The sequence below is a fragment of the Equus quagga genome, chromosome 16, assembly GCF_021613505.1.
Source record: "Equus quagga isolate Etosha38 chromosome 16, UCLA_HA_Equagga_1.0, whole genome shotgun sequence".
NCBI lineage: Eukaryota > Metazoa > Chordata > Mammalia > Perissodactyla > Equidae > Equus > Equus quagga.
Window position 1 is genome coordinate 42,840,167 of NC_060282.1, and position 26,447 is coordinate 42,866,613.

Sequence of the window (26,447 nt, forward strand, 5' to 3'; positions counted from 1 at the left end):
TCTTCCAAATGTGAGTGGAGTCATACAGAGATTGTCTTTCTCTATCTGGCTTATTTCGCTTAACATAACCCTCAGGGTCCGTCCATGTTGTGAATGGGACAATTTTATCCTTTTTTATGGCTGAGTAATATTCCATTGTCTATATATACCATATCTTCTTTATCCAGTCATCAGTTGATGGGCACTTAGGTTGCTTCCATGTCTTGGCTATTGTGAATAATGCTGCAATGAACATAGAGGTGCATGGGTCTCTTTGAATTGCTGATTTCAGGTTCTTTGGAAAGATACCCAGTAGTGGGATGGCTGGGTCATATGGTATTTCTATTTTTAATTTTTTGAGAAATCTCCATAGTGTTTTCCATAGTGGCTGCACTAGTTTGCATTCCCACCAGCAGTGTATGAGGGTTCCTTTTTCTCCACAACCTCTCCAACATTTGTTACTTTTTGTCTGGGTTATTTTAACTATTCTAACAGGTGTAAGATGATATCTTAGTGTAGTTTTGATTTGCATTTCCCTGATGATCAGTGATGATGAGCATCTTTTTGCGTGCCTATTGGCCATCCATATATCTTCTTTGGAGAAATGTCTGTTTGTATCCCCTGCCCATTGTTTGATCGGGTTTATTTTTTGTTGTTAAGTTGTGTGAGTTCTTTATTATGGAAATTAACCCTTTGTTGGATATATGATTTGCAAATATTTTTTCCCAATTGGTGAGTTGTGTTTTTGTTTCAATCCTGTATTCCCTTGCCTTGTAGAAGCTCTTTAGTCTGATGACGTCCCATTTGTTTATTCTTTCTATTGTTTCCCTTTTCTGAGAAGACATGGTGTCCGAAAAGATCCTTTTAAGACCGATGTCAAAGAGTGTACTGCCTACGTTTTCTTCCAGAAGTCTTATGGTTTTAAGTGTTATCTTTAAGTCTTTGATCCATTTTGAGTTTATTTTTGTGAAAGGTGTAAAAGAATGATCTATTTTCATTCTTTTACATGTGGCTGTCTAGTTTTCCCAAGACCATTTGTTGAAGAGACTTTCTTTTCTCTATTGTATGTTCTCAGCTCCCTTGTCAAAGATTAGCTGTCCATAGATGTGAGGTTTTATTTCTGGGCTTTCAATTCTATTCCATTGATCTGTGTGCCTGTTTTTGTACCAGTACCATGCTCTTTTGATTACTATAACTTTGTAGTATATTTGAAGTCAGGGATTGTGATGCCTCCAGCTTTGTTCTGTTTTCTCAGGATTGCTTTAGCAATTCGGGGTCTTTGGTTGCCCCATATGAATTTTAGGATTCTTTGTTCTATTTCTGTGAAGAATGTCATTGGGATTCTGATTGAAATTGCAGTGAATCTGTAGATTGCTTTAGGTAATATGGACATTTTAACTATGTTTATTCTTCTAATCCATGTGCATGGAATGTCTTTCCATCTCTTTATGTCATCATCAATTTCTTTCAGGAAAGTCTTATAGTTTTCATTGTATACATCTTTCACTTCCTTGGTTAAATTTATTCCAAGATATTTTATTCTTTTTAATGCGATTGTGAATGGGATTCTGTTCTTGAGTTCTCTTTCTGTTAGATTTTTATTAGAGTATAGAAATGCTACTGACTGGGGCCGGCCGTGTGGCTGAGTGGTTAAGTTCGTGTGGTCTGCTTCAGCAGCCCAGGGTTTCGCAGGTTCAGATCCTGGGTGTGGACATGGCATCATTCATCAGGCCATGCTGAGGCGGCATCCCACATGCCACAACTAGAAGGCTCCACAACTGAAAATATATAACTATGTACTAGGGGGCTTTGGGGAGAAAAACGAAAAAGAAAATCTTTAAAAAAAAAAAAAAAAGAAATGCTACTGATTTATGTAAGTTGATTTTGTACCCTGCAACTTTGCTGTAATTGTTGATTACTTCTAGTAGCTTTCTGATAGATTTCTTAGGGTTTTCTATATATATAAGATCATGTCATTTGCAAACAGTGAGAGTTTCACTTCTTCATTGCCTCTTTGGACTCCTTTTATTTCTTTTTCTTGCCTAATTGCTCTGGCCCAAACCTCCAGTACTATGTTGAATAAGAGTGGTGAGAGTGGGCACCCTTGCCTTATTCCTGTTCTCAGAGGGATGGCTTTCAGTTTTTCCCCAGTGAGTATGATGTTGGCTGTGGGTTTGTCATATATGGCCTTTATTATGTTGAGGTGCTTTCCTTCTATGCCCATTGTGTTGAGAGTTTTTATCATAAATGAATGTTGGATATTGTTGAATGCTTTCTCAGCATATATTGAGATGATCATGTGGTTTTTGTTCCTCATTTTGTTAATGTGGTGTATCACGTTGATGGACTTATGGATGTTGAACCATCCCTAAGTTCCTGGTATAAATCCCACTTGATCATGGTGTATGATCATTTTAATGTATTGCTGTATTCAGTTTGCCAAAATTTTGTTCAGGATTTTGCATCTATGTTCATCAGCGATATTGGCCTTTAGTTTTCCTTCTTTGTGTTGTCCTTGTCTGGTTTTGGGATCAGGGTGATGTTGGCCTCATAGAAAGTGTTAGGAAGTGCTCCATCTTCCTCAATTTTCTGGAATAGTTTGAGAAGGATAGGTACTACGTCTTCTTTGAATGTTTGGTAGAATTCTCCAGAGAAGCCATCTGCTCCTGAACTTTTATTTTTGGGGAAGTTTTTAATAACTGTTTCAATCTCTTTACTTGTGATTGGTCTATTCAGATTCTCTATTTCTTCTTCATTCAATTTTGGGAGGTTGTAAGAGTCTAAGAATTTATCCATTTCTTCTAGGTTGTCCAATTTGTTGGCAGATAGTTTTTCATAGTATTCTTTTGTAATCTTTTGTATTTCTATGGTATCTGTTGTGATTTCTCCTCTTTCATTTCTAATTTTATTTATTTGAGTCTTCTCTCTTTTTTTCTTAGTGAGCCTGTCTAAGGGTTTGTCAATTTTGTTTATTTTCTCAAAGAACCAACTCTTTGTTTCATTGATCCTTTCTACTGTCTTTTTTGTTTCAATTTCATTTATTTCTGCTCTTTTATTATTTCCCTTCCCTCCTTCTACTGACTTTGGGCTTTGTTTGTTCTTCTTTTTCTAATTCTGTTAGGTGTAGTTTGAGATTGCTGATTTGAGATTTTTCTTGTTTATTGAGGTGAGCCTGTATTGTGGTGAATTTCCCTCTTAGGACTGCTTTTGCTGCATGCCAAATGAGTTGGTATGGCATGTTTTTATTTTCATTTGTCTCCAGATGATATTTGATTTCTCCTTTAATTTCTTCAATGATCCATTGGTCATCCAGTAGCATGTTGTTTGATCTCCAAATCTTTGCCCCTTCCCAGCTTTATTCTTGTAATTGATTTCTAGTTTCATAGCATTATGGTTGGAAAAGATGCTTGATATTATTTCAATCCTCTTGAATTTGTTGAGGCTTGCTTTGTTTCCCAACATATGGTCTATCCTTGAGAATGTTCCATGTGCACTTGAGAACAGTGTGTAACCTGCTGTTTTTGGATGGAGTGTTCTATATATATCTATTAAGTCCATCTGGTCTAGTTTTTCATTTAATTCTACAATTTCTTTGTTGACTTTCTGTCTGGATGATCTATCCATTGATGTAAGTGGGGTGTTGAGGTCCCCTACTGTTATCCTGCTGCTGTTGATATCTCCTTTTAGTTTTGTTAGTTAGTTGTTTTACCTACTTTGGTGCTCCTGTGTTGGGTGCATATATATTTATAAGTATTATGTCTTCTTGGTAGAGTGTCCCTTTTATCATTATAAACTGCTCCTCTTTGTCTCTCTTTATCTGTTTTGCCTTGAAGTCTACTTTGTCTGATATAAGTATGGCAACACCTGCTTTCTTATGTTAACTATTAGCTTGGAGTATCATCTTCCATCCCTTTACTCTGAGTCTGTGTTTGTCTTTGGTGCTGAGCTGTGCTTCCTGGAGGCAGAATATTGTTGGGTCTTGTTCTTTAATCCATCCTGCCACTGTGTCTTTTGATTGGAGAATTCTGTCCATTTACATTTAGAGTGATTATTGAAATATGGGGGTCTAATGCTGCCATTTTATTGCTGTTTTCTGGTTCTCCTGCATTTCCCTTGTTTCTCATCTTATGAGTTTCGGACTACCAATTCAGTTAGGTGGTTTTCTATGTTGGTTTCCTTCTTATTTGTAATTTGTGTCTCTGTTCTAATTGTTTGTTTAGTGGTTAAACCACAACATAGGAATTTTGGGGAGACACAATTCAGTACATAACAAGAGGCAAATGATTCATGTAAGATGTTAGATGTCCTTTTGTTATAAAAAAGAGATCTCTGAGATTTGAAACAAGATTCTTATTAAAGATTGAAGGTTAAAAATACACCTTGCACACACACACACACACACGCATTGCTATATTATAGCATGCCTAGAAACCAAAGAACAGAAATCATCCTCCAATCTCACTTTTTTTGTGTGTGTTTGAGTAAGATTGGCCCTGAGTTAACATATGTTGTCAATCTTCTTCTTTTTGCTTGGGGAATATTGTCGCTGAGCTAATATCAGTGCCAATCTTCCTCCACTTTATGTGAGATGCCGCCATAGCGTTGCTTGACAAGCGGTGCTAGGTCTGCACCCGGGATCCAAACTCGTGAACCCTGGGCCACTGAAGCAGAGTATGTGAACCCAGCCACTATGCCACTGGGCCAGCCCTAATCTCACTTTCTTAATTGTTAGCATTTCGACATGTTTTATTATTCATACACACACAGAACATACTTGCATATTTCTTTATTCTTTATATATACATACAAAATACATCTTTATTCATATACACATGTATGCACATCAAAATACACATTAAGTGTATATTAAATAAACATTTCCCTATGATACTGTATAACCTTGAAAACTAATGTGATGACGAATATCTACAAGCATAATCTTTTTCTAAATAGGTTCCTGGAAGTGGAATTATAGCATCTAAAGGAAAAATATATGTATGAATATGTATAAAGAGCTCTTAGAACTTTTCATGGAGGTAATAGAGGAGCACATAGGTGTAGGTTATTGGTGGAATTCCAGTACTTGGGTTGTGTGGTAGATTTATAAAAGAGTAAACAATAAAGCAAAGAAAAAGCTTTTTTTCCTGGGATCAAGGTAGAGAAAGAGAAAGAGTTCTTTCAATTTCCCTAGAAATTTCTCCTCCATAGCCCTGAAAATAGTTTTAATAAACACAGCAACTTGGCTTGAAAATCTTTAGTGTTTCCTTTTTTCTTGTCACAGGACATTGCTGCCCAACTTTTATTAACATTAAATTATTTAGCTTTTTCTACAGGTTCTACCTAGTCTAGAATTAGAAAAGAGTGCTAGAAGCAGTGAACTGGGCACTAAACTAGCTCCAGACAACATTTATGACAACTTCTCATAATGATACTGTGCTAGTGTATTGGCTCTCTCTTCCAGCCACATGCCCCTTCTTGTCTTTTTCTTTTCCTTCTTTACTCTTTTTCCTTCTTATTTTCTGCCCTAAATCCCTTTTCTTATCTCCTTCTTGTGTTCTGTCTGTCTTCTTTTTCCAGTTTTGTTTTTGCTTCTTTCCTTTGTGTATCAGTTCAGGTGATTTCAGGTTCAAGTAAGAGATATCTGAATCGAATGTGCTTATTCTGCCACATTGTCTAGAGCTAGGGCAGGCTCCATGGGTGGTGATACAGCAGCTCAACAATGTCATCATGGTTTCTGGTTCTGTTTGTCCTCTGCTGTGCCATGTTTGGTGTTGACTTCATTCTCAGGCTGGTAGCAGGTGACCACAGCAGTTCCAGACATCACATCTAGATGTGGTGATATTCACAGGAGAATGGACTAGCTCTTTCTGTTTCTCCATCTTTAAGAGTGAGGAAACTTTCCCAGAAACCCCTCCCTGACTTCCTCTTATGTCTCACTGCACAGAATGGGTCACATGCTGTTGGTGGGAACTCTTGGTGCCCTTCCTAGCTCCCTTTTCCTGGGCTGTTGCACCTATCCCTTAGCTGCTGGGACTATTGAGTAAACAACTCATAACTCTTGCCTTTTCTGGAGGATTATCCTTGGTTGAGTGAGAGCTTCTTCTCTCCCCTGCAGCTTGGTCAATGATTGACTCATATATAAGGCTAAGTAAAAAAAATGCCAACCCCCTTGCCTCAGGGTAATTTTAGGACCAACTTTATGGTGCTATTTACGCTCTAAGGCTCCTTGTAATTTAGCTCAAGCTAAATTATAGCTGAGGCCATCTTTGTTAGTTTCTTCCTTTGCATTTTCTGATTCCATTATCTCCTTTCTCCTGAGAGTACTCCCTCTATAAATCATGGGCAGCCTAATCCTTATCTCAGGCTCTGCTTCTGGGAATCAAGTCTAAGACACAAACTATTTCCTACATCAGTCATTGGCAGAGGGGATAGGACTACCATGATTAGCTGGGACTAGTCATTTGGGGTTACATGAATGTCTGGAAGCCAACCACAATAATCCTTGTACCTTTCTTTCCCCTCTTTCCTTCTTTCTTTCTCCATTCCACCACCTTAATTAGTCATTGTCGTGGATATTCTTTTAAAGGCTTAACAAAATACATGCCAATATAAATATGTTTTCTCTCACTCTGGACCTGGCCACCCACTTCCAAAAAAATTGTCCGTGAAAACCCTATGAATAGCAGTGGAGCATTGTCTGATATAGTTCCAGAATGTGAGAGGATGATGCAAAAAGACTGGGCAGGATTCCACTCTGCTATACACAGGGTTGCTAGGAATTGGAATCCATTAGACAGCACTAGCAGCAACAACTCTTTATGATGTGTCCAAAAATTTAGAACTGACTAGATGTGTTAAAAAATTAGTAAGCATTGGTCCAATCTGGGATTGACCTATTTAATTTTGAGAGAAGTGATCATTAAATTCCCTGACATTGTAAAATTCATGCTGTCTGTGTTAATGAAATAAGTGCATTTTTATTTACTTCTTACATTATTTATGTCTTTAGACAGCTTTTTCTAGTCTGTTATTTGAAACTTATCTGAAATTGTACTGTTCTACTATGTTGATGTATATATTCATTTGATATTATTATAATTATTGAAACATGCTAGTGTGTCTTTGAAAATTAATTAGCTAGAAGTTATTGAGTATGTAGTATATGCAGGATATATTAATCCATTACAGTCTGTGTCAACCTTTAGGATTAGTGAAGATCCCCATTTGATCTGATAACTTTGAAAGGTAATAATAATAGGTGCCATTCACTGAGTGTCTACTAAATGTCAGGCACTGTGCTGGGCACTTCACATACATTGTCTCTACTTTTCACTGTAATACCACTGGGAACTTATCTTCCTACTTTTATAAGTGAAAACATCCTGAATTTAACTTAAAGACCTTGTTCAAAGTCCACACAGTTATAATAATGTTAAGAATCACTAACAGTTACGGAACATTTATTGTGCTCTAGGCACTATTCTTAGGATATGGATTAACTCATTTGATTCTCACAAGCCTAGGAGCTACTATTATCTTCCTATTTTATGGGTAATAAAACTGGGTTAAGTAGCTTGCTCAGGGTTGCTCAGAGAGGAAGTGATGCGGGTGGCATTTGAAGCCAAGGAGTCAGACTCTAGAGCCTGTACTGAGCCACTATGCTGTACTAAATAGGCACTTAGTGCACAGTTAAAACCAGAGTTAAAAATTTATGTGATTATTAATTTTTTTAACTTGATTTGGCTGTTCTTTCTCAGTTTTAGGGACTTTGCTTGTACACTTTACTACATGCATTACAGAGAGACCTGATATTATAAAACACAAACTTGACTTTCTCATCACTTTTATCTCTTTAGGTACTCCAGTTCAGAATGATCTCCAAGAATTTTTTGCATTAATTGATTTTGTAAATCCGGGGATATTAGGCCCTTTGTCATCTTATAGAAAAATATATGAAGAACCCATCATTCTATCGAGACAACCTTCTGCTTCTGAGGTATGATTTGCTTTAATAAGTAGGTTAAAAAAGAACAGTATGTCTGGGAAAATCATCTATGTCTTGGATATTATTTTAATTTAGGAAAAGTTAAGTTAATATAGTGAATTCTTTTTCTACAATCTTTCTACTCTTGCGTTCTTTATTTTAGAAAATGATTTCATAACTTTTTAAAAATTCATAAATAGGCTCTACACAGAGAATTATAAATGCTAGTAAACATATAAAAATGTTCATCTTTACTGTTATTGGAAAAAGTAAACCAAAATAACCATGAAGTAACTTTGGTACTTTTCTACTGATGTTTTAGCCGGTTGGATTTACATAGTAATAGGAAGTGTAGATGAGAGTACTGTCCTCTACTGGTTGGAACGTAAATTGGTATGACTGGAGGATAGTTTGGCAATGTGCATCAAAAGCCTTAAAATTGTGTGTATCCTGTAGCCTGGCAATACCACTTTTAGGAATTTATTATAAAGAAATAATCATAGATGTGGCTAAAAATTTAGCTATAAAGGTATAAAGTTAGAAACAAACTAAAGGAAGTAAACAAACGAATTGGAAACAAGCAAACATATCTAAAGGTAGAAAATGGTTAAATTAGAATCTGCACTGAATCTAAGATACTGCCAATTTTAGGATGCACCATTATTTTATGTACCACTAAGGAAAACATGCTATCAGTTATAATTGTAAGAAGTCACTGATTATAAAGTATCTTATTTCAGAGAAGTTAAAGTGTAAAAAAGTGTGTATCTCAGAATTAATAGGGTATGGTAATCAGTCAAACAATATTTATTGAGCATTTCCCATGAACCAGGAACTATACAAAATAATGGTTTATGCATATATTTAATAGCATAGAAAATGTTCATGATACATTATTTTAAAATAAAATCACATTCATGTATTTACCCAATACTTATGTGTTAAAAAGTGGGCCAAATGCAAAGTGCTAGATCCTGAGGAGTACAGTGATAAGCCACACTGGCTGGTTTCTTGTTCCTATGAAGCTTTATGGTTTGAGATCCTGTTTTTCTTACAAATAAAAATAAAATATCAAATATATTTGCATATTTATGCAAAAAAAAAAGACTTGGAAGATATACATAAAAGTCTGACAGCACTGATTGTTTCTGGTTGATTAAAGTTGGTTTTAATTTTCTTATTTTTGCCAAACTATATTTTCTGAATTTTTTTCAGTGAACCTATTTCTCTTGTAACAAAATTGAAAATAGTTTTAAAATATAATGGACATTTTCTTTGATTTATATAGAAATAAATGTGTGCATATGGGATTTATTTTAAGCTTCACTGTAAAGTTCTATATACTCAAAAGATTCTGTATAGAGAATTTAAACATATAGTTCATTCATACTGTATTTTGACTTAAAAAATGTGCTATTACTTAATGAACAATGTGTAATGATTTTGAGAGAATCAGCAGTGCCTTGGGCCAGTAATTTCTTGTAGTTAAGTTTTAGGATCAGTAACTTGTCAAAATATTTTCTTCCAAGAATTTGCTAATTTATTAGTTCTTTGCTATTGATTTTAAGACTCTTTACCATTACAGTATTCACATAAAATCTTACTTCCAGAATAATTTAGTTTGTAGATTATTGATTTCTGATGCCTCTCAATGGTGGCAATAGTGGCAAGGATTAGGAGACTGTGGCTTCACTTAATAAAATGATAATGCTGCACATTTAAAGAGATGATGGTTGGTTTTTCTATCCCAAACTTGTATTTCATTTCTTCTGTTAAAAAAAATAATCTGAAGGGAAGTAATTAGTAAATGGTGTTTCATTATAAAATGTTTAATGTTCATTTTAACTGCAAGTATTTTGGTCTGTAACACATTATTTTAAATCTGCTATTTTTCCATAGGAAGAAAAGGAATTAGGAGAGAGAAGAGCAGCTGAACTTACTTGCCTCACTGGACTCTTTATCCTTAGAAGAACCCAAGAAGTCATAAATAAATATCTTCCACCTAAAATAGAGAATGTAGTCTTTTGCCAACCAGCAGCACTACAGATTGAACTTTATCGAAAGCTGTTGAATTCTCGGGCTGTCAGGTTCTGTCTTCAAGGGCTGTTGGAAAATAGTCCTCATCTAATATGTATTGGAGCTCTTAAAAAACTGTGCAATCACCCCTGCCTTTTGTTCAACTCTATAAAGGTAAGTAGTGTGTGAGACTGTGTCAGGGATGTGAGCTGAGCGTTCTATGTCATATGAATGTAAGAGGACAGATTGGACTAATCCATGGGGTTGCATTTGTGGGTTTTCCAAAAGCTGTGCAGCCTCTGAGTATGGCTGTGGTATAGAGCTTGTTCAGACTTCTCCTTGTTCTTCAGAGCATGTCCGCATTCTCAGAGCTGAACTAGGGAGGAAGTGTGTTTGAGGCTCTGCCTTCTAGAGTTTATGCCCTGTGCCCTTCAGTACCCTGTCTAATACTTTATTGTGGTCTCCCTTCCTATTTTATACTAATATAACCAGTCAGTTTTGTTTGTTTGGTGCTAACAGATACAAAATTTACCATTAAAAAATAATTTATTTTTTCCTTATTATAAAAAAAAATATGATTGTTGTATGAAACTTATAAAACTCAGAAAATCACAAAGAAGAACATAAAAATAATCTACTGGTTAAAATGACAATTGGTATGACTGGAAGATAGTTTGGCAATGTGTATCAAAAGCCTTAAAATTTGGTGTATCTTGTGGCCTGGCAATACCATTTTTAGGAATTTATTATAAATAAATAAAGCTCTCCAGCCAGGGAAACCCACATTTTGGTATTAATAATAATAATCTTAGCTAACACTGAGCACTGAGCATGTGCCAAAAACTAAGTACTTTTCTAGTATTATTTTATTTATTCTTCACAAAATTGTGTGGAATTATTACTGTCCCCATTTTTGGTGAGCAAACAGGGGCTCAGAGATATGCAGATTTAATCCTTTTCTCGAGAAACTTAATTTTAATGATGCTATCCTTATTATTTTAAATTCTACTGTTTTTTTCACTGAATAAGTTGTGAACATTTTCCCAAATTAGATACCTTCTACAAGTATAATTTTTAATGGCTATGTAGTTGAGCTGACCATTTGGATATTTAATGTATACAAGGCAGTTTGGAGTATAGTGAGAGTTTGCTGTTTTGGAGTTGAAACTGGATGTCTGTCCCTGCTCTACTACTTTCTAGTTCTTTAACTAAAGGCAAGTTTAACCATGGTCAAGTTACATCTGTGAGCCTTAGTTTTCTTAACTGAAAAGCAGAGACAATAGTAACTTCCTGATAATGCTATTGTGGCAATTTGATGAAATAGTATAGAAAGAACCTAGCAGAATGCCTGGCTATGAAAGTTGCACAGTAACTATTAAGGTAACTATTAATAAGGGTGAGTTATCCCCAACTCACCCTTAACAATTTTTATTCTTTTATTTTTTTTTCTTTAAACAGTAGAATCATAATTTGCAAACAAAACAAAAGGAAACCTGTGGGTGCAACATTATGCTTGAGATCATTAATTATATACTTTGAGATGGAGTGTTCTACCAAAATTATCCACGTTTATCCTACAATGGATTATATTTAACATCATTTATCATAGGAGAAGTCAGCTTTCTGTAACTGCAGTAGACAGGATTATTACAATTTATTAAGCGACTTTTTAAGAAACAGATTCTATATACAGTGATAAAAATTAAACCCGTGGGGCATGATGCCCAGCAAAAAATAGAAGCCAAAAGTTCTTCCATAAAAGGAAGAACTTATGATGGCCCAGAACGCACCAGTTAACTAGTAATAGATATAGGATATTACAAACTTCAAATAGGGTGCATAGTTTGCAATCTGAGACTTATTCAGTAAAGCCTTTCCTCTAACATCATAACATATAAGGAGCAGTATAGAATGGCTGAAAGTAGCCTTCTAAATGTGGAAGTAAACTTCAAACAATGGTTTATAAATGTGTTCTATTGAAACTAGATTGTTCCCCAAGTTCAATCAAGGTGATGGACTTTTCTTCAGGAAATATGAAGGGAATGTAACCAATAAAAATATCCCAACTCATAACCAAAGGGTACTGGGCTGCATAGAGTTAGAGAAGAGACTGCCCTGACTAACTGATATGAGAAGTATAAAATCTCTGCTATGGAGGTGGTGCATCAGGTTGTCTCAGCATAAAGATGTTATTTATTATTTGATTCTTTTTTTATTTTGAGGAAGATTAGCCCTGAGCTAACATCTGCCGCCAATCCTCCTCTTTTTGCTGAGGAAGACTGACCCTAAGCTAACATCTGTGCCCATCTTCCTCCACCTTATATGTGGGATGCCTACCACAGCATGACTTGATAAGCGGTGTGTAGGTCTGCACCTGGGACCCAAACTGGCAAACCCCCGGCCACGGAAGTGGAATGTATGAACTTAACCACCGTGCCACCGGGCTAGCCCCTTCTTTGAGTCTTAGTTAGGAGTACACGTTAAAATCTTCTGGGAAGCTTTTACAACTACATTTGTCCAGGCCTCAACACATATGGACTGATTCAAAATCTATGAGATTAGAACTCAGGCATGAGGATTTTGGAAAACTTTTGCAAGTGATTCTGATTACGTGTTCCTAGCTAAGAACATGTGCATTAAGATCACTCATCTCCCTTGTATTTTAATTTAATATTCACCAAACAACTTTCTACTAATGATTTGGCTTCCCCTATGGACCTTCTTTCATAGGACAGAATGTGTAGACCAATTGGTTTAAATAGGCCGGTCTCATTTATGGGCTGATTTATATTCTGATTTATTCAGTCTCTTAATTTGGTTAGTATGATTCATTTCCCTAGAGCTTAGGCATATTCAAGTTTCCGAACATGAAAAGCTGTGGACTAGTCTATGGTCCTGTGATGACCTCGCCAAGGTGTAGGCATTTTAGGAAACCTAACCTGAAGCAGCCAACAACCATCTCTTTCCCCTTGTATATCCCAGTGATATAAATATCTTAGGATTCTAAGTATTTTTAATAAAGTGATTTTACCCAAATATTGCAATATTTTGGGAATAAGCCAAATTAAAATTAGTACTTTGTGTCCAGCATTTTTCACTGCATGATTCACTGCCCTTAAGATGTTTCTAGTATAATTAAAGAAGGAATACAACACACATGCAAACATTAAGGAAGTATAAAAAGTATATAATTAATGGCTCAATTAAATAAAATCAAAGCTTACATGTTAACCATAAAAGTTAAGACTCAATGCCAACAAAAAAGGAGCTATGAATAATCAGGTAGAACTTGCATTGGGTCCTCAAGTATTTATAGGATTGGGATAATTGAGCAAAAAAATGAGGAAGCATTCCAGGCAAGGGAAGTAGGTTGAACAAAGTTTCAAAAAAAGTAATAAATCTTGTAAATGTGGGAGAGAGCGAGGAGACCTGCCAGTTCCAGAAATTTAACCTAAAAAATGATGTAGTCATTAATAAATGTAATCTCTAGTTATGTGTTCACATGTTAGCTAGGCAGTTTCGGAGGGGAATTTCACAAGTGGTGATAATCTCCTTGGAATAAAATCATTCTACAAACTATTGGTAAAATAAACAAGAAATATTGCTGTAAGAATAAATTTCTGTTAACTTGTTGGCAGAATTGTTCCTTCTTGCAGAAGAAATTGGTAAGATTGAGTGAACTGTTGTGCTTGTTTTTGAGTATCACCTGGGAGGTGCTTGTGAAGCCCACAAATCAGGAGAGAAAAGTAATAGCAGGAAGGGAAGGAGAGAAGAAGAGAGAAAAAGAGGTATCAGTGACGGTAAATCTCAGGGTTCTGGAGAAGATAGATTTGGTAGCGCTGTTTGCCCTCTATTTTCTTTGCAAAGCCCCTCCCCCACAGTTACGCGTGGGCTGTAGGGTGAGCTAGCAGGCATTAGGAAACTGCCTTAGGACTGCTCTGTAATTAACTCAGTAGGATGCGTGCTACTTTTATCAAAAATGACCAAAATGCGACCTATAAAGATTTACATAAAATTATGTTGGGTTTTTCAGGTAGCTATTAATCTTCACTTTTCCCCCCATAATTTTAGCATTTTTTTCTACCAGTTAAAAAAACAAACATAAACCAGTACTAACAATCATCCTTTTGAATAGGAAAAAGAATGCAGCTCAACTTGGGATAAAAATGAAGAAAGAAGTCTATATGAGGGCTTGATAAATGTGTTCCCTGCTGATTACAACCCATTCATGTTTACTGAGGAAGAGTCAGGCAAACTACAGGTGCTGTCAAAGCTCTTAGTGGTCATCCGAGAACTGTGTCCTGCTGAAAAGTAAGAGGTCAATTTAATAAACTGCTTAGACGTGCTCATGGAATTTTGGCTTAGATTGTGTCCTTAGTCCTTCTCCCCCTTTTTAAAAAAAGATATTAAAAATAAGTTGTTTCTTCTTTGGGGGCATGGTCAGCTCCCGTATTTTGTAAACTTATCAACGGTGTCTGTAAGTTTTTATTTAAGAAAAACTGAATGTAAAGTAAATACATATATTAAAAAAAACCCTAGGAATGTCTTTTGATATGTAACACTCAGCTTGTTTCTTAATCTCTTTCAGAATCCTTTCTTCTTTTCCTGTCCCTTAAATGTTGATACTCCTGAGGGTTTTCTCTTTAGCCTCCTTCTCACTCTTCAAGCCCTTCCTGGGTTAGCTCTACTCCCCATAGTTTCAACTATCATCCATATAGTTTTGATTCCAAATCTGCATCTCTAAGTCCAACCCTCTCTTCTAGTTTCCATATCTTTCTTTCTAACTGTTTAACAGGCATCTAAATCTATCTTGATGTCCTATTGGACTTTAGCCTTCACATGTCCCAAACCAGCTACATCATTTTGCCATTGCAAGCCTCATCCTTTTTTATTCCTTGGCTCAATGAATAGTACCATAATGCAAGCAAAAAACCCTCATCATTCTAGACTCACTTTTCTCCTTCACTTCCCCAACATCATCGGTCACTAAATTCTATTGATTTTATTTCTTAATCTCAAGAGTCCATTTCCTTGTTGGTACGAAGATTTTTGTTTTGATTCTTGCAATTACTGAGTGGGTTATGGTGGTCTCCTATAAACTACTCCCCTCTTACTTCAACTCCATTGCATATCAACATTGCCCTAAATTATATTTCTAAAATATAAATGTGAACATCACTCCTTTTCATAAAAATTATTCAATTTTGTTGTCTTGCAGAAATTTCTAAACTTGTTGGCATGTTGAGCAAGACTCCTCAATACCTTCTCTTCCAGCCTCATCTCTCACCAATTTCTCACACTTACCATGTGGTCCAATCATAGCAAACTACCTGCAGAACCTGTAATTTGCTCTACTTTTCACCCTCTGCTCCTACATGTTGTAGGTTTCTATGGCTAGTTTACCTCCACGTTTCATTCTTCTGGCCAACTTTTTCTCTTCATAAAGACTTAGCTCAAATGCTTTCTCCTCTTGGAAGCTCTTGGCCTTAGATTGAGTAGTTAGATGCCCCTCTTCTGTACTCCCTTAGCATCCTGATACCTTTGAGCTCTTCTCACATGATGTTGTAGTCATTGGTTCTTTATATGTCAGTACCTATAGTGCAGGGACTGTGTCTTAATTATCTTTTTAGGAGTTATTCAAACTTTGTTTATGAATTACGGCAAAAATACATAGAAAAGATTGCAAAATAATAGTTACATTTAATTGCCAAGAAATCTTAACCTCTTTGGAGCATTTATAATATCATTTGACTTGTGCAAATTTTTAGATTTATTTTTCCTATCAATGAAGTGACTAAAACAAGGAAGCTTTCTGTGAAATGTTTAATACAGTTTGATTAAAATGTTTTATTAGATAATATTTGATATGTACAAAAGAACATGTATAATATATATATATGCAGGTGGTAATCGGGTTTGATTTTAAAAAGGGTGAAGTTTTACTTAGACTTTTATTTGTACCCTTTATAAAAAAATTGTTTTATTGAGGTTATGATAGTTTATAACATTGTGAAATTTCAGGTGTACATTATTATTAGTCAGTCACCATATATATGTGCCCCTTTACCCCTTATGCCCACCCCCAACCCCCTCCCCCTATGGTAACCACTAATCTGTCCTCTTTGTCCACGTGGTTATCTTCCACATATGAGTGAAATCATGTGGTATTTGCACTTTTTTAAACTGGATCCTTTTTTCCCCTCTTCTCTGAGCAGAGATAGGTGGTGGTTGTTGGGCAAGGAATAACGAGTGAACAGGGTTTTAGAGGAAATGAGAATTGGGAAGGTATGAAAATTTATCTTTGGAGGTGTCCTAGGGGAAAGTTTCCCTCTTGTGGAGGTAAGAAAGGAATGGTGAGGAAAAATATAATTTGGGAGTAGGGGTTAGGATGGAGTCATTTTGACAGCTTGTGAGTCCTTAAGAAAACTGAATCCTGCCTTGGCCCATGAAAGAAGAAACAGCACTTCCATCAGTGGCACATACTGGGTGTTCTCTTGCTTCACATTATCTGGAGAGATGGCCCTTTTAAAAAAAACTACAGTAAAATACATATAACATAAATTTACCACCTTAATTATTTCTAAGTGTATTTTTCAGTAGTGTTAGGTTCATTCACATTGTTGTGCAACCCATCTCCAGAATTCTTTTCATCTTGTGAAACTGAACTATACCTATTAAATAACAACTCCCCATTCCTGCCTCCCCCCAGCCCCTGGCAACCACCCTTCTACTTTCTGTCTCTATGAATCTGACTACCCTAGGCACCTCATGTAAGTGGAATCATATAGTATTTTGTCTTTTTGTGATTAGCTTATTTCACTTAGCATAATGTTCTCAAGGTTCATTCATGTCTTAGCATATGCTGGACTTTCCTTGCTTTTTAAGGCTGAATAATACTCCACTGTATGTATATATCACATTTTGTTTACCCATTCATCTGTCAGTGGACAGTTGGGTTGCTTCCACCGTTTGGCTATTGTGAATAATGCTGCTGTGAACATGGGTTTACCAATTTATCTTTGAGACCTTGCTTTCAGTTCTTTTGGGTATCTATCTAGAAGTAGAATTGTTAGATCATATGGTAATTCTCTTTTTAATGTTTTGAGAAGCCAGCATACTGTTTTTCATAGCGGCTGCACCAATTTATATTCCCACCAACAGTGCGAAAGCGTTCCAATTTATGCACATCCTTGCCAACATTGTTATTTTCTCGTTTGTTTTTTTTTTATTGTAGCCGTCCTAATGAGAGTGATTTTGTGGTTTTGATTTGCATTTCCCTAATGACTAGTGATGTTGGGCATCTTTTGATGTACTTGTTGGCCGTTTGTATATTTTCTTTGGAGAAATGTCTATTCAAGTCCTTTGCCCATCTTTTAAATTGGACTATTTTTTTTTTTGTTGAGTTGTGGCGTTTTTTTTATATGGCCATGTGGGTGTAAAGACCAAGTTTTCTAGGGCTGAGCTGCCTATGCACAAGTATTCTCCTAAACCTTTAAAAATATGTATCTAAAAGTTACTCACAATGTTTGACTTCAGGGATAGTATTACTGTCTACACTTGAACTATGGTGTTATCATTAACTAGAGCCAAATAGTTACATTTTAGGTCTACAGGCAGAACTCTTCTAGCATATACTGTGCTTTTGTGCATATTAAGATAATTAGAACTGAGTGGAGGCATATCTGAGAACTCCTGACTTGTTCAGCAGGTGGCCCTTTTATTTTTAAAAAGAATACTTAAAAAAAAAAATTCCTCTTCCCTCCTGGTTGTTGCATTCGTGTACTAGGCTTCATGGCTTGGTGAGCAAAGTTCCTGCTGGATTCCAACCCCCGTGCATCCCTTGGTTGGACACTCTTGTGCTGGGTGGTACTTGCACTCTACTATATGTGGCAGGCTTACCTACAGATTTCAACTGCTTTAGGGGACACTCTAGTGACCACAAAAATAATAGCCTTGTTTCAAAATGGTATGGGGGGGCGGGGAAGAGCTCTAGACCTCTAAAAAGGGATTGTCCAAGACTCCTTACCAAGACGGTCACCTATCCCATCGATCTACATCTAGCCTTACAAGAACTTCTTGGAGAAAAATATTCCAAAGCCAGATTTCCTTCAGTCCAGTAAAGTTGTATCAGACAAACTGTGTTTAGATAGTGTTATTTATCCCCATAATAGTGTAGAGAAAGGAAGGGAAAACTGATTGAAATACTAGTATAGGTGTTGTAGTAGATTGCAAAAATGGTGTTAAATTCTTTCCCTCCCTATATCGATGTTCGTTTGTGGTGTAACTTTGAGTGGGTCTCCCACTCTGACTCTGAGCTCAGACACATGACTTGCATTGGCCTGTGAGATGTTGGCAAATATGGCACAAAAAGAGGCTTGAAAAGCTCTTGTGCAGTGGGGCTTGTCCTCACTCATGGTTCCTGGAAACTTCCTGTCACCATGTGAATAAGCCAGGGCTAGCCTGGTAGAGGATGAGAGACCACGTGGAGCAGAGACAAGGCCTCCCAGCTGGGGCCCCTCACTAGACCAGCCTGTCCCCAGTTGACCTGGCAGCTAACCCCAGATGCTTGAGTCAGCCCCGCCATGAGCAGCAGAGGAACCTCCTAGTTGATCCCAGCCCAAATTGCCAATCTGTGGAGCTAAATATAAAATAAATGGCGGGGCTGGCCCCGTGGCCGAGTGGTTAAGTTTGTGTGCTCCACTGCAGGCGGCCCAGTGTTTCATTGGTTCGAATCCTGGGCGCGGACATGGAACTGCTTATCAAACCACGCTGAGGCAGCGTCCCACATGCCACAACTAGGAGGACCCACAGCTAAGAATATGCAACTATGTACTGGGAGGCTTTGGGGAGAAAAAGGAAAAAATAAAATAAAATCTTTGGAAAAAAATAAATAAATGGCTGTTGGTTTAAGCCACTGAGTTTTGTTTGGGGTAGTTTGTTGTATAGCAAAAGGTAATTGATACAGGAATACAAATATAAATTTTGGGGGGGATTATCCTTACCTCATTAGCATAGATAATTAAGAAAATTATAACTGTTAAAATTGCTTTATTTTAAAAATTACTAGTGCTAATAATTATCCCACTAGCTATAAAATTTATAGGAAATATTCTTCATCTATTTTTTATTTTTTACTTAATTATAAAACTTTAGCTATTGGGGCTGGCCCCGTGGCCGAGTGGTTAAGTTCGCGCGCTCCGCTGCAGGCGGCCCAGTGTTTCGTTGGTTCGAATCCTGGGCGCGGACATGGCACTGCTCATCAAGCCACGCTGAGGCAGCGTCCCACATGCCACAACTAGAGGAACCCACAACGAAGAATATACAGCTATGTACCGGGGGGCTTTGGGGAGAAAAAGGAAATAATAAAATCTTTAAAAAAAAAAAAAAAAAACTTTAGCTATTATAATAAATATTGGTTTTAGTTTTTACCTTATATTAGTGTTTATAGTTTTATTTTTTTTAAGTGTTAAAAGGCTTATTATAAGACAGCAGTCCATGGTTCCATCTCTCCCCCTTTGTGTCGTGTTTCTCAGAGTCAATCACCGGATTGCCAGATCATGCGCTTATACTGCTATCTCTTGTCTCATCTATGTTTTCAACTCTCAAATATCTGTTTAGTTCTTCTTTTTATTTTACTTAGGTCATAATAGTTTATGACATTGAGAAATTTCAGTTGTACATTATTATTTGTCTGTCACCATATATATGTGCCTCTTTATCCCTCATGCTGACCTCCCAACTCCTTTCCCCTCTGGTAACCACCAATTTGATCTCTTTGTCCATGTATTTGTTTATCTTCCATGTATGAGTGAAATCATATGGTGTTTGTATTTCTCTGTGTGGCTTAACTCGCTTAACATAGTACCCTCAAGTTCCATCCATGTCATTGCAAATAGGATGATTTTGTCTTTTTTATGGCTGAGTAATATTCCATTGTATATATATACACCATATCTTCCTTATCTACTCATCAGTCCATGGGCACTTGGGTTGCTTCCATGTCTTGGCTATTGTGAATAATGCTGCACTGAACATAGGGATGCATGAGTCTCTTTGACTTGTTGATTTCAGGTTCTTTGGATAAATACACAGTAGTGGAATAGCTGGGTCATAAGGTATTTCTATTTTTAATTTTTTGAGAAATCTCCTTACTGTTTTCCATAGTGGCTGCACCAGTTTGCATTCTTGCCAGCAGTGTATGAGGGTTTCGTTTTCTCCACATCCTCTCCAACGTTTGTTATATTTTGTCTTAGTGATTATAGCCATTCTCATGGGTGTAAGGTGATATCTTAGGGTAGTTTTGATTTGCTCTTCCTTGATGATTACTCATCTTGAGCATCTTTTCATGTGGCTGTTAGGCATCTGTATATCTTCTTTGGAAAAATGTCTGTTCATATCCTCTGTCCATTTTTTGATCAGGTTGTTTGTTTTTTTGTTCAGTTGTGTGAGTTGTATGATTTACAAATATTTTCTCCAAGTTGGTAAGTTGTCTTTTTGTTTTGTTCATAGTTTGCTTTGCCTTGCAGAAGCTCTTTAGTCTGATGAAGTCCCATTTGTTTATTTTTTCTTCCCTTGTCTGAGTAGACATAGTATTTGAAAAGATCCTTCTAAGAATGATGTCAAAGAGTGTACTGCCTATATTTTCTTATAGAAATTTCATAGTTTCATGTCTTACCTTCAAGTCTTTAATCTATTTTGAGTTAATTTTTGCGTATGGCAAAAGATAATGATCTTCTTGCACTCTTTTGCATGTGGCTGTCCAGTTTTCCCAATACGATTTATTGAGGAGACTTTCTTTTCTCCATTGTATGTTCTTGGCTCCTTTGTTGAAGATTACCTGTCTGTTGATGTGTGGTTTTGTTTCTGGGCTTTCATTTCTGTTCCATTGATCTGTGCAGCTGTTTTTATACCAGAACCATGCTGCTTTGATTACTATAGCTTTGTAGTACATTTTGAAGTCAGGAATTGTGATGCCTCCAAGTCTTGTTCTTTTTTCTCAGTATTGCTTTAGCTATTTGGGGTCTTTTGTTGCCCCATATGAGTTTTAGGATTCTTTGTTCTATTTCTGTGAAGAATGTCATTGGGATTTTGATTGGGATTGCATTGAATCTGTAGATTGCTTTAGGAAGTATGGACATTTTAACTATAGTTATTCTTCCAACCCATGTGTGTGGAATATCTTTCCATTTCCTTATGTCATCATCGATTTCTTTTAATAGTGTCTTATAGTTTTCATTGTATAGGTCTTTCACTTCCTTGGTTAAATTTATTCTTGGATATTTTATTCTTTTTATTGTGGTTGTAAATGGGATTGTATCCTTGAGTTCTCTTTCTGTTAGCTCATTATCAGAGTATAGAAGTGCCACTGATTTTTGTAAGTTGATTTTGTACCTTGCAACTCTGCTGTAGTTGTTGATTATTTCTAACAGTTTTCCAATGGATACTTTAGGGTTTTCTCTATATAAAATCATGTTGTCTGCAAGCAGCAAGAGTTTTACTTCTTCCTTTCCAATTTGGATACCTTTTATTTCTTTTTCCTGCCTAATTGCTCTGGCCAAAACCTCCAGTACTATGTTGAATAAGAGTGGTGAGAGTGGACACCCTTGTCTTGTTCCTGTTCTGAGAAGGATGGCTTTCAGTTTTTCCCCATTGAGTATGATGTTGGCTGTGGTTTATCATATATCGCCTTTATTATGTTGGGGTACTTTCCTTCCATGCCCATTTTCTTGATAGTTTTTATCATAAATGGATGTTGAATCTTGTCAAATGCTTTCTCAGCATGTATTGAGATGATCATGTGATTTTTATTCCTCATTTTGTTAATGTGGTATATCACATTGATTGATTTGTGGATGTTGAACCATCCGTGTGTCTCTGGGATAAAACCCACTTGATCATGGTGTGTGATCCTTTTGATGGATTGCTGTATTTGGTTTGCCAATATTTTGTTGAGGATTTTTGCATCTGCATTCAGCAGCGATATTGGCCTGTAGTTTTCCTTCTTTGTGTTGTCCTTGTCTGGTTTTGGGATCAGGGTAATGTTGACCTCATAGAATGTGTTAGGAAGTGCTCCATCTTCCTCAATTTTCTGGAATAGTTTGAGAAGGATAGGTACTATGTCTTCTTTGAATGTTTGGTACAATTCTCCAGAGAAGCCATCTGGTCCTAGACTTTTATTCTTTGGGAGATTTTTGATTAATGTCTCCCAATCTGTTCTGATTCTCTATTTCTTCTTGGCTCAGTTTTGGGAGGTTGTATGAGTCTAAGAATTTATCCATTTCTTCTAGATTGTCCACTTTGTTGGCATATAGTTTTTCATAGTATTTTCTCATAATCCTTTTTATTTCTGTGGTATCTGTTGTAATTTCTTCTCTTTCATTTTTAATTTTGTTTATTTGAGCCTTCTCTCTTTTTTTCTTAGTGAGTCTGGCTAAATATTTGCCAATTTTGTTTATCTTCTTAAAGAACCAGCTCTTAGTTTCATTGATCCTTTCTACTGTTTTTTTTTTTGTTTCAATTTCGTTTATTTCTGATCTAATTTTATTATTGCTTTCCTTCTGTTGACTTTGGGCTTTGTTTCTTCTTTTTCTAGTTCTGTTAGGTGTAGTTTAAGATTGCCTATTTGAGACTTTTCTTGTTTGTTAAGATGGGCCTGTATTGCTCTGAATTTACCTCTTAGGACCACTTTTGCTGTGTCCCAAATGAGTTGGTATGGTGTATTTTCATTTTCTTTTATTTATTTAATCTTTAAATTTTTTATTTTATTTCACTTTTTAAAGTAATTTTATTGGGATTGTAATGGTTTATAATATTGTGTAATTTTGGGTGTACATTATTGTTTATCAATTGCTGAATACACTTCATCGTGCTCACCCCCAGTAGTCTAATTTTCATCCGTCACCATACATATGTGCCCCTTTGACCCTTTCTCCCACCCCCCAACCCCCTTCCCTTCTGGTAACCACTAGTCTATTCTCTTTATCCACATATTTGTTATCTTCCATATATGAGTGAAGTCATGTGGTATTTGTCTTAATCTCTCTGGCTTATTTTGCCTAACATCACACCTTCCAGGTCCATCCATGTCATTGCAAGTGGGACAATTTTGTCCTTTTTTATGGTTGAGTAGTATTCCATTGTATGTATATTGCCACATCTTCTTTATCCATTCATCCCCAGAAGGGCACTTGGGTTGTTTCCACATCCTGGCTATTGTGAATTGTGCTGCTATGAACATAAGGGTGCATAAATCTCTTTGGATCATTGATTTCAAGTTCTTTGGATAGATACCCAGTAGTGGGATAGCTGGATCCTATGGTATTTCTATTTTTAACTTTTTGAGAAATCTCCATACTGTTCTGCATAGTGGCTGCACAAGTTTGCACTCCAACCAGCAGTGTACGAGAGTTCCCTTCTCTCCACATCCTCTCCAACACTTATTGTTTCCTGTCTTGTTAAATATAGCTGTTCTGACCAGAGTGAGGTGATATCTCATTATAGTTTTGATTTGCATTTCTCTGATAGTTAATGATGTTGAACATCTTTTCATGTGCCTATTCGCCATCTGTATATTTTCTTTGGAGAAATCTCTGTTCAGATCTTTTGTCCATTTTTTAATTGGGTTGTTGGTTTTTTTGTTGTTGAGACATATGAGTTCTTTGTATATTTTGGATATTAACACCTTATCTGATATATGGTTTGCAAATATCTTCTCACAATTGTTAGATTGTCTTTTTGTTTTGTGGATGGTTTCCTTTGCTGTGCAGAAGCTTTTTAGTTTGATGTAGTCCCATTTGTTTATTTCTTCTATCCTTTCCCTTGCCTGGTCAGACATTGTATTTGAAAAAAATGCTGCTAAGGCTGATGTCAAAGAGCATAGTGCCTATGTTTTCTTCCAGAAGTTTCATGGTTTCAGGTCTTACATTCAAGTCTTTGATCCATTTTGAGTTTATTTTTGTGCATGGTGTAAGATAATGGTCTACTTTCATTCTTTTGCATGTGGCTGTCCAGTTTTCCCAACACCATTTATTGAAGAGACTCCTTTCTCTATTGTATGCTCTTGGCTCCATTGTCAAAAATTAGCTGTCCATATATCTGTGGGTTTATTTCTGGGCTTTCGATTCTGTTCCACTGATCTGTGTGTCTGTTTTTGTGCCAGGACCATGCTGTTTTGGTTACTTTTGATTTTGAAATTAGGGAGTGTGATACCTCCAGCTTTGTTCTTTTTCCTCAGGATTCCTTTGGCTATTTGGGGTCTTTTATTGTTCCATATAAATTTTAGGATTCTTTGTTCTATTTCTGTGAAAAATTGTTGTTGGAACTTTGATAGGGATTGCATTGAATCTGTAGATTGCTTTAGGAAGTATGGACGTTTTAACTATGATAATTCTTCCAGTCCAAGAGCACGGAATATCTTTCCATTTCTTTGTGTCTTCTTCAGTTTCTTTCAACAATGTTTTATAGTTTTTGGTGTACAGATCTTTTACCTTTTGGTTAAGTTTATTCCTACGTATTTTATTCTTTTTGTTACAATTGTAAATGGGATTGTATTCTTAATTTCTCTTTCTGCTACTTCATTGTTATTGTATAGAAACGCAACTAATTTTTGTATATTGATTTTGCATCCTGCAACTTGACTGTATTTGTTTACTATTTCTAAAAGTTTTTTAGTGGATTCTTTAGGGTTTTCTTTGTGTAAAATCATGTTATCTGCAAATAGTGACAGTGTCACTTCTTTTCCAATTTGGATCCCTTTTATTTCTTTTTCTTGCCTGATTGCTCTGGCAAGGACTTCCAATACTATGTTAAATAAGAGCGGTGAAAATGGACATCCTTGTTCACTTTATTCTTAGAGGGATAGCTTTCAGTTTTGCTCCACTGAGAATGATATTGTCTGTGGGTTTGTCACATATGGTCTTTATTATGTTGAGGTATTTTTCTTTTATACCCATTTTATTTAGAGTTTTTATCATAAATGATTGCTGTATCTTGTCAAATGCTTTCTCTGCATTCATTGAGATGATCATGTGATTTTTATTTTATTATTTTATTTTTATTCTTCATTTTGTTAATGTGATGTATCACGTTGATTGATTTGCAGATGTCGAACCATCCCTGCATCCTTGGATTAAATCCCACTTGATCATGGTGTATGATCTTTTCAATGTATTGTTGTATTTGATTTGCTAGTATTTTGTAGAGGATTTTAGCGATCTATATTGAGTTTATAGTCTCTTTAGATAGACCTCTTTCTAAAAGCTCTACTCTTTTACTCTCCTCTTCCCACATTTTATGTTTTTGAAATCATATCTAATCTCTTATTTTGTGTGTTTCTATCCATTACCCTCTTAACGTTGAAATAGGTAATTTTAGTACTTTTGTCTTTTAACCTTCATAATGTCTTCATAGGTGGTTTATCTGCTACCTTTACTGTATTTTTCCCTTTATCAATGGTTTTATTGCTTATTTCTTTTTTTTAAGAATTTTCTTATCCCTATTTGTGATCTTCTCTTTCCCACTTAAATAAGTCCGTCAGCATTTCTTGTAGAACTCGTTTCTTGGTGATAAACTCCTTTAATTTTTGCTTGTCTGGGAAACTCTTTATCTCTCTTTCCATTCTGAATGATAACCTTGCTGGATAGAGTAGTCTTGGCTGTAGGTTTTTTCCTTTAAGCACTTTAAATAAGTCATGCCAGTCTCTTCTAGCCTGTAGAGTTTTGGCTGAGAAGTCCACTGATAGCCTTATGGCTTATTCAGTTTTCAGTTCCCTATCTGGGGTAATTTTTCCAAGAATAGCTGTAACCTGGTTGTGTTCATGGGAGGAGGTGAATTTAGAGCCTGCCTATGCTGCCATCTTGACAAGATCTCTATTTTCATTTTCATTTGTCTCCAGATAGTCTTTGATTTCTCCTTTAATTTCTTCAATGACCCACTGGCTGTTCAGTAGCATATTGTTTAGTCTCCACATCTTTGTCACTTTTCCAGCTTTTCTCTTGTAGTTGATTACTGGTTTCATAGCATCATGCTTGGAAAAGATGCTTGATATGATTTCAGTCTTCTTAAATTTATTGAGGCTTGCCTTGTGTCCCAACATGTGTTCTATCTTCGAGAATGTTCTGTGTGCACTTGAGAAGAATGTGTATTTTATTGATTTTTGATGGAGTGTTATATATATATCTATTAAGTCCATCTGGTCTAGTTTTTCATTTAGTTCCACTATTTCCTTGTTGACTTTCTATCTGGTTGATCTAACCATTGTTGAAAGTGAGGTGTTAAGGTCCCCTACTATTATTGTGTTGCTGTTAATGTTTCCTTTTAGGTCAATTAATAGTTGCTTTATGTACTTCAGTGCTCCTGTGTTAGGTGCATATATATCTATAAGTGTTATGTCCTCTTGGTGGAGTGTCCCTTTTATCATTATATACTGCCCCTCTTAGTCTCTCATTGTCTTTTTTATCTTGAAGTCTGC

The 26,447-nt window shown here is 36.1% G+C and overlaps 1 protein-coding gene across 4 annotated transcripts in view; it reads left to right on the forward strand.

Moving 5' to 3' along the window:
- The window catches only part of RAD54B (RAD54 homolog B), a 112,881-nt gene that overhangs the window by 71,569 nt on the left and 14,865 nt on the right, over positions 1-26,447 (forward strand). For all 4 annotated transcript variants that reach the window (XM_046642713.1, XM_046642711.1, XM_046642712.1 and 1 more), the window contains 3 exons: positions 7,836-7,975; positions 9,863-10,153; positions 14,115-14,290. In XM_046642713.1, coding sequence (XP_046498669.1) covers positions 7,836-7,975; positions 9,863-10,153; positions 14,115-14,290 — 607 coding nt within the window. The remainder of the gene's footprint in view (positions 1-7,835; positions 7,976-9,862; positions 10,154-14,114; positions 14,291-26,447) is intronic.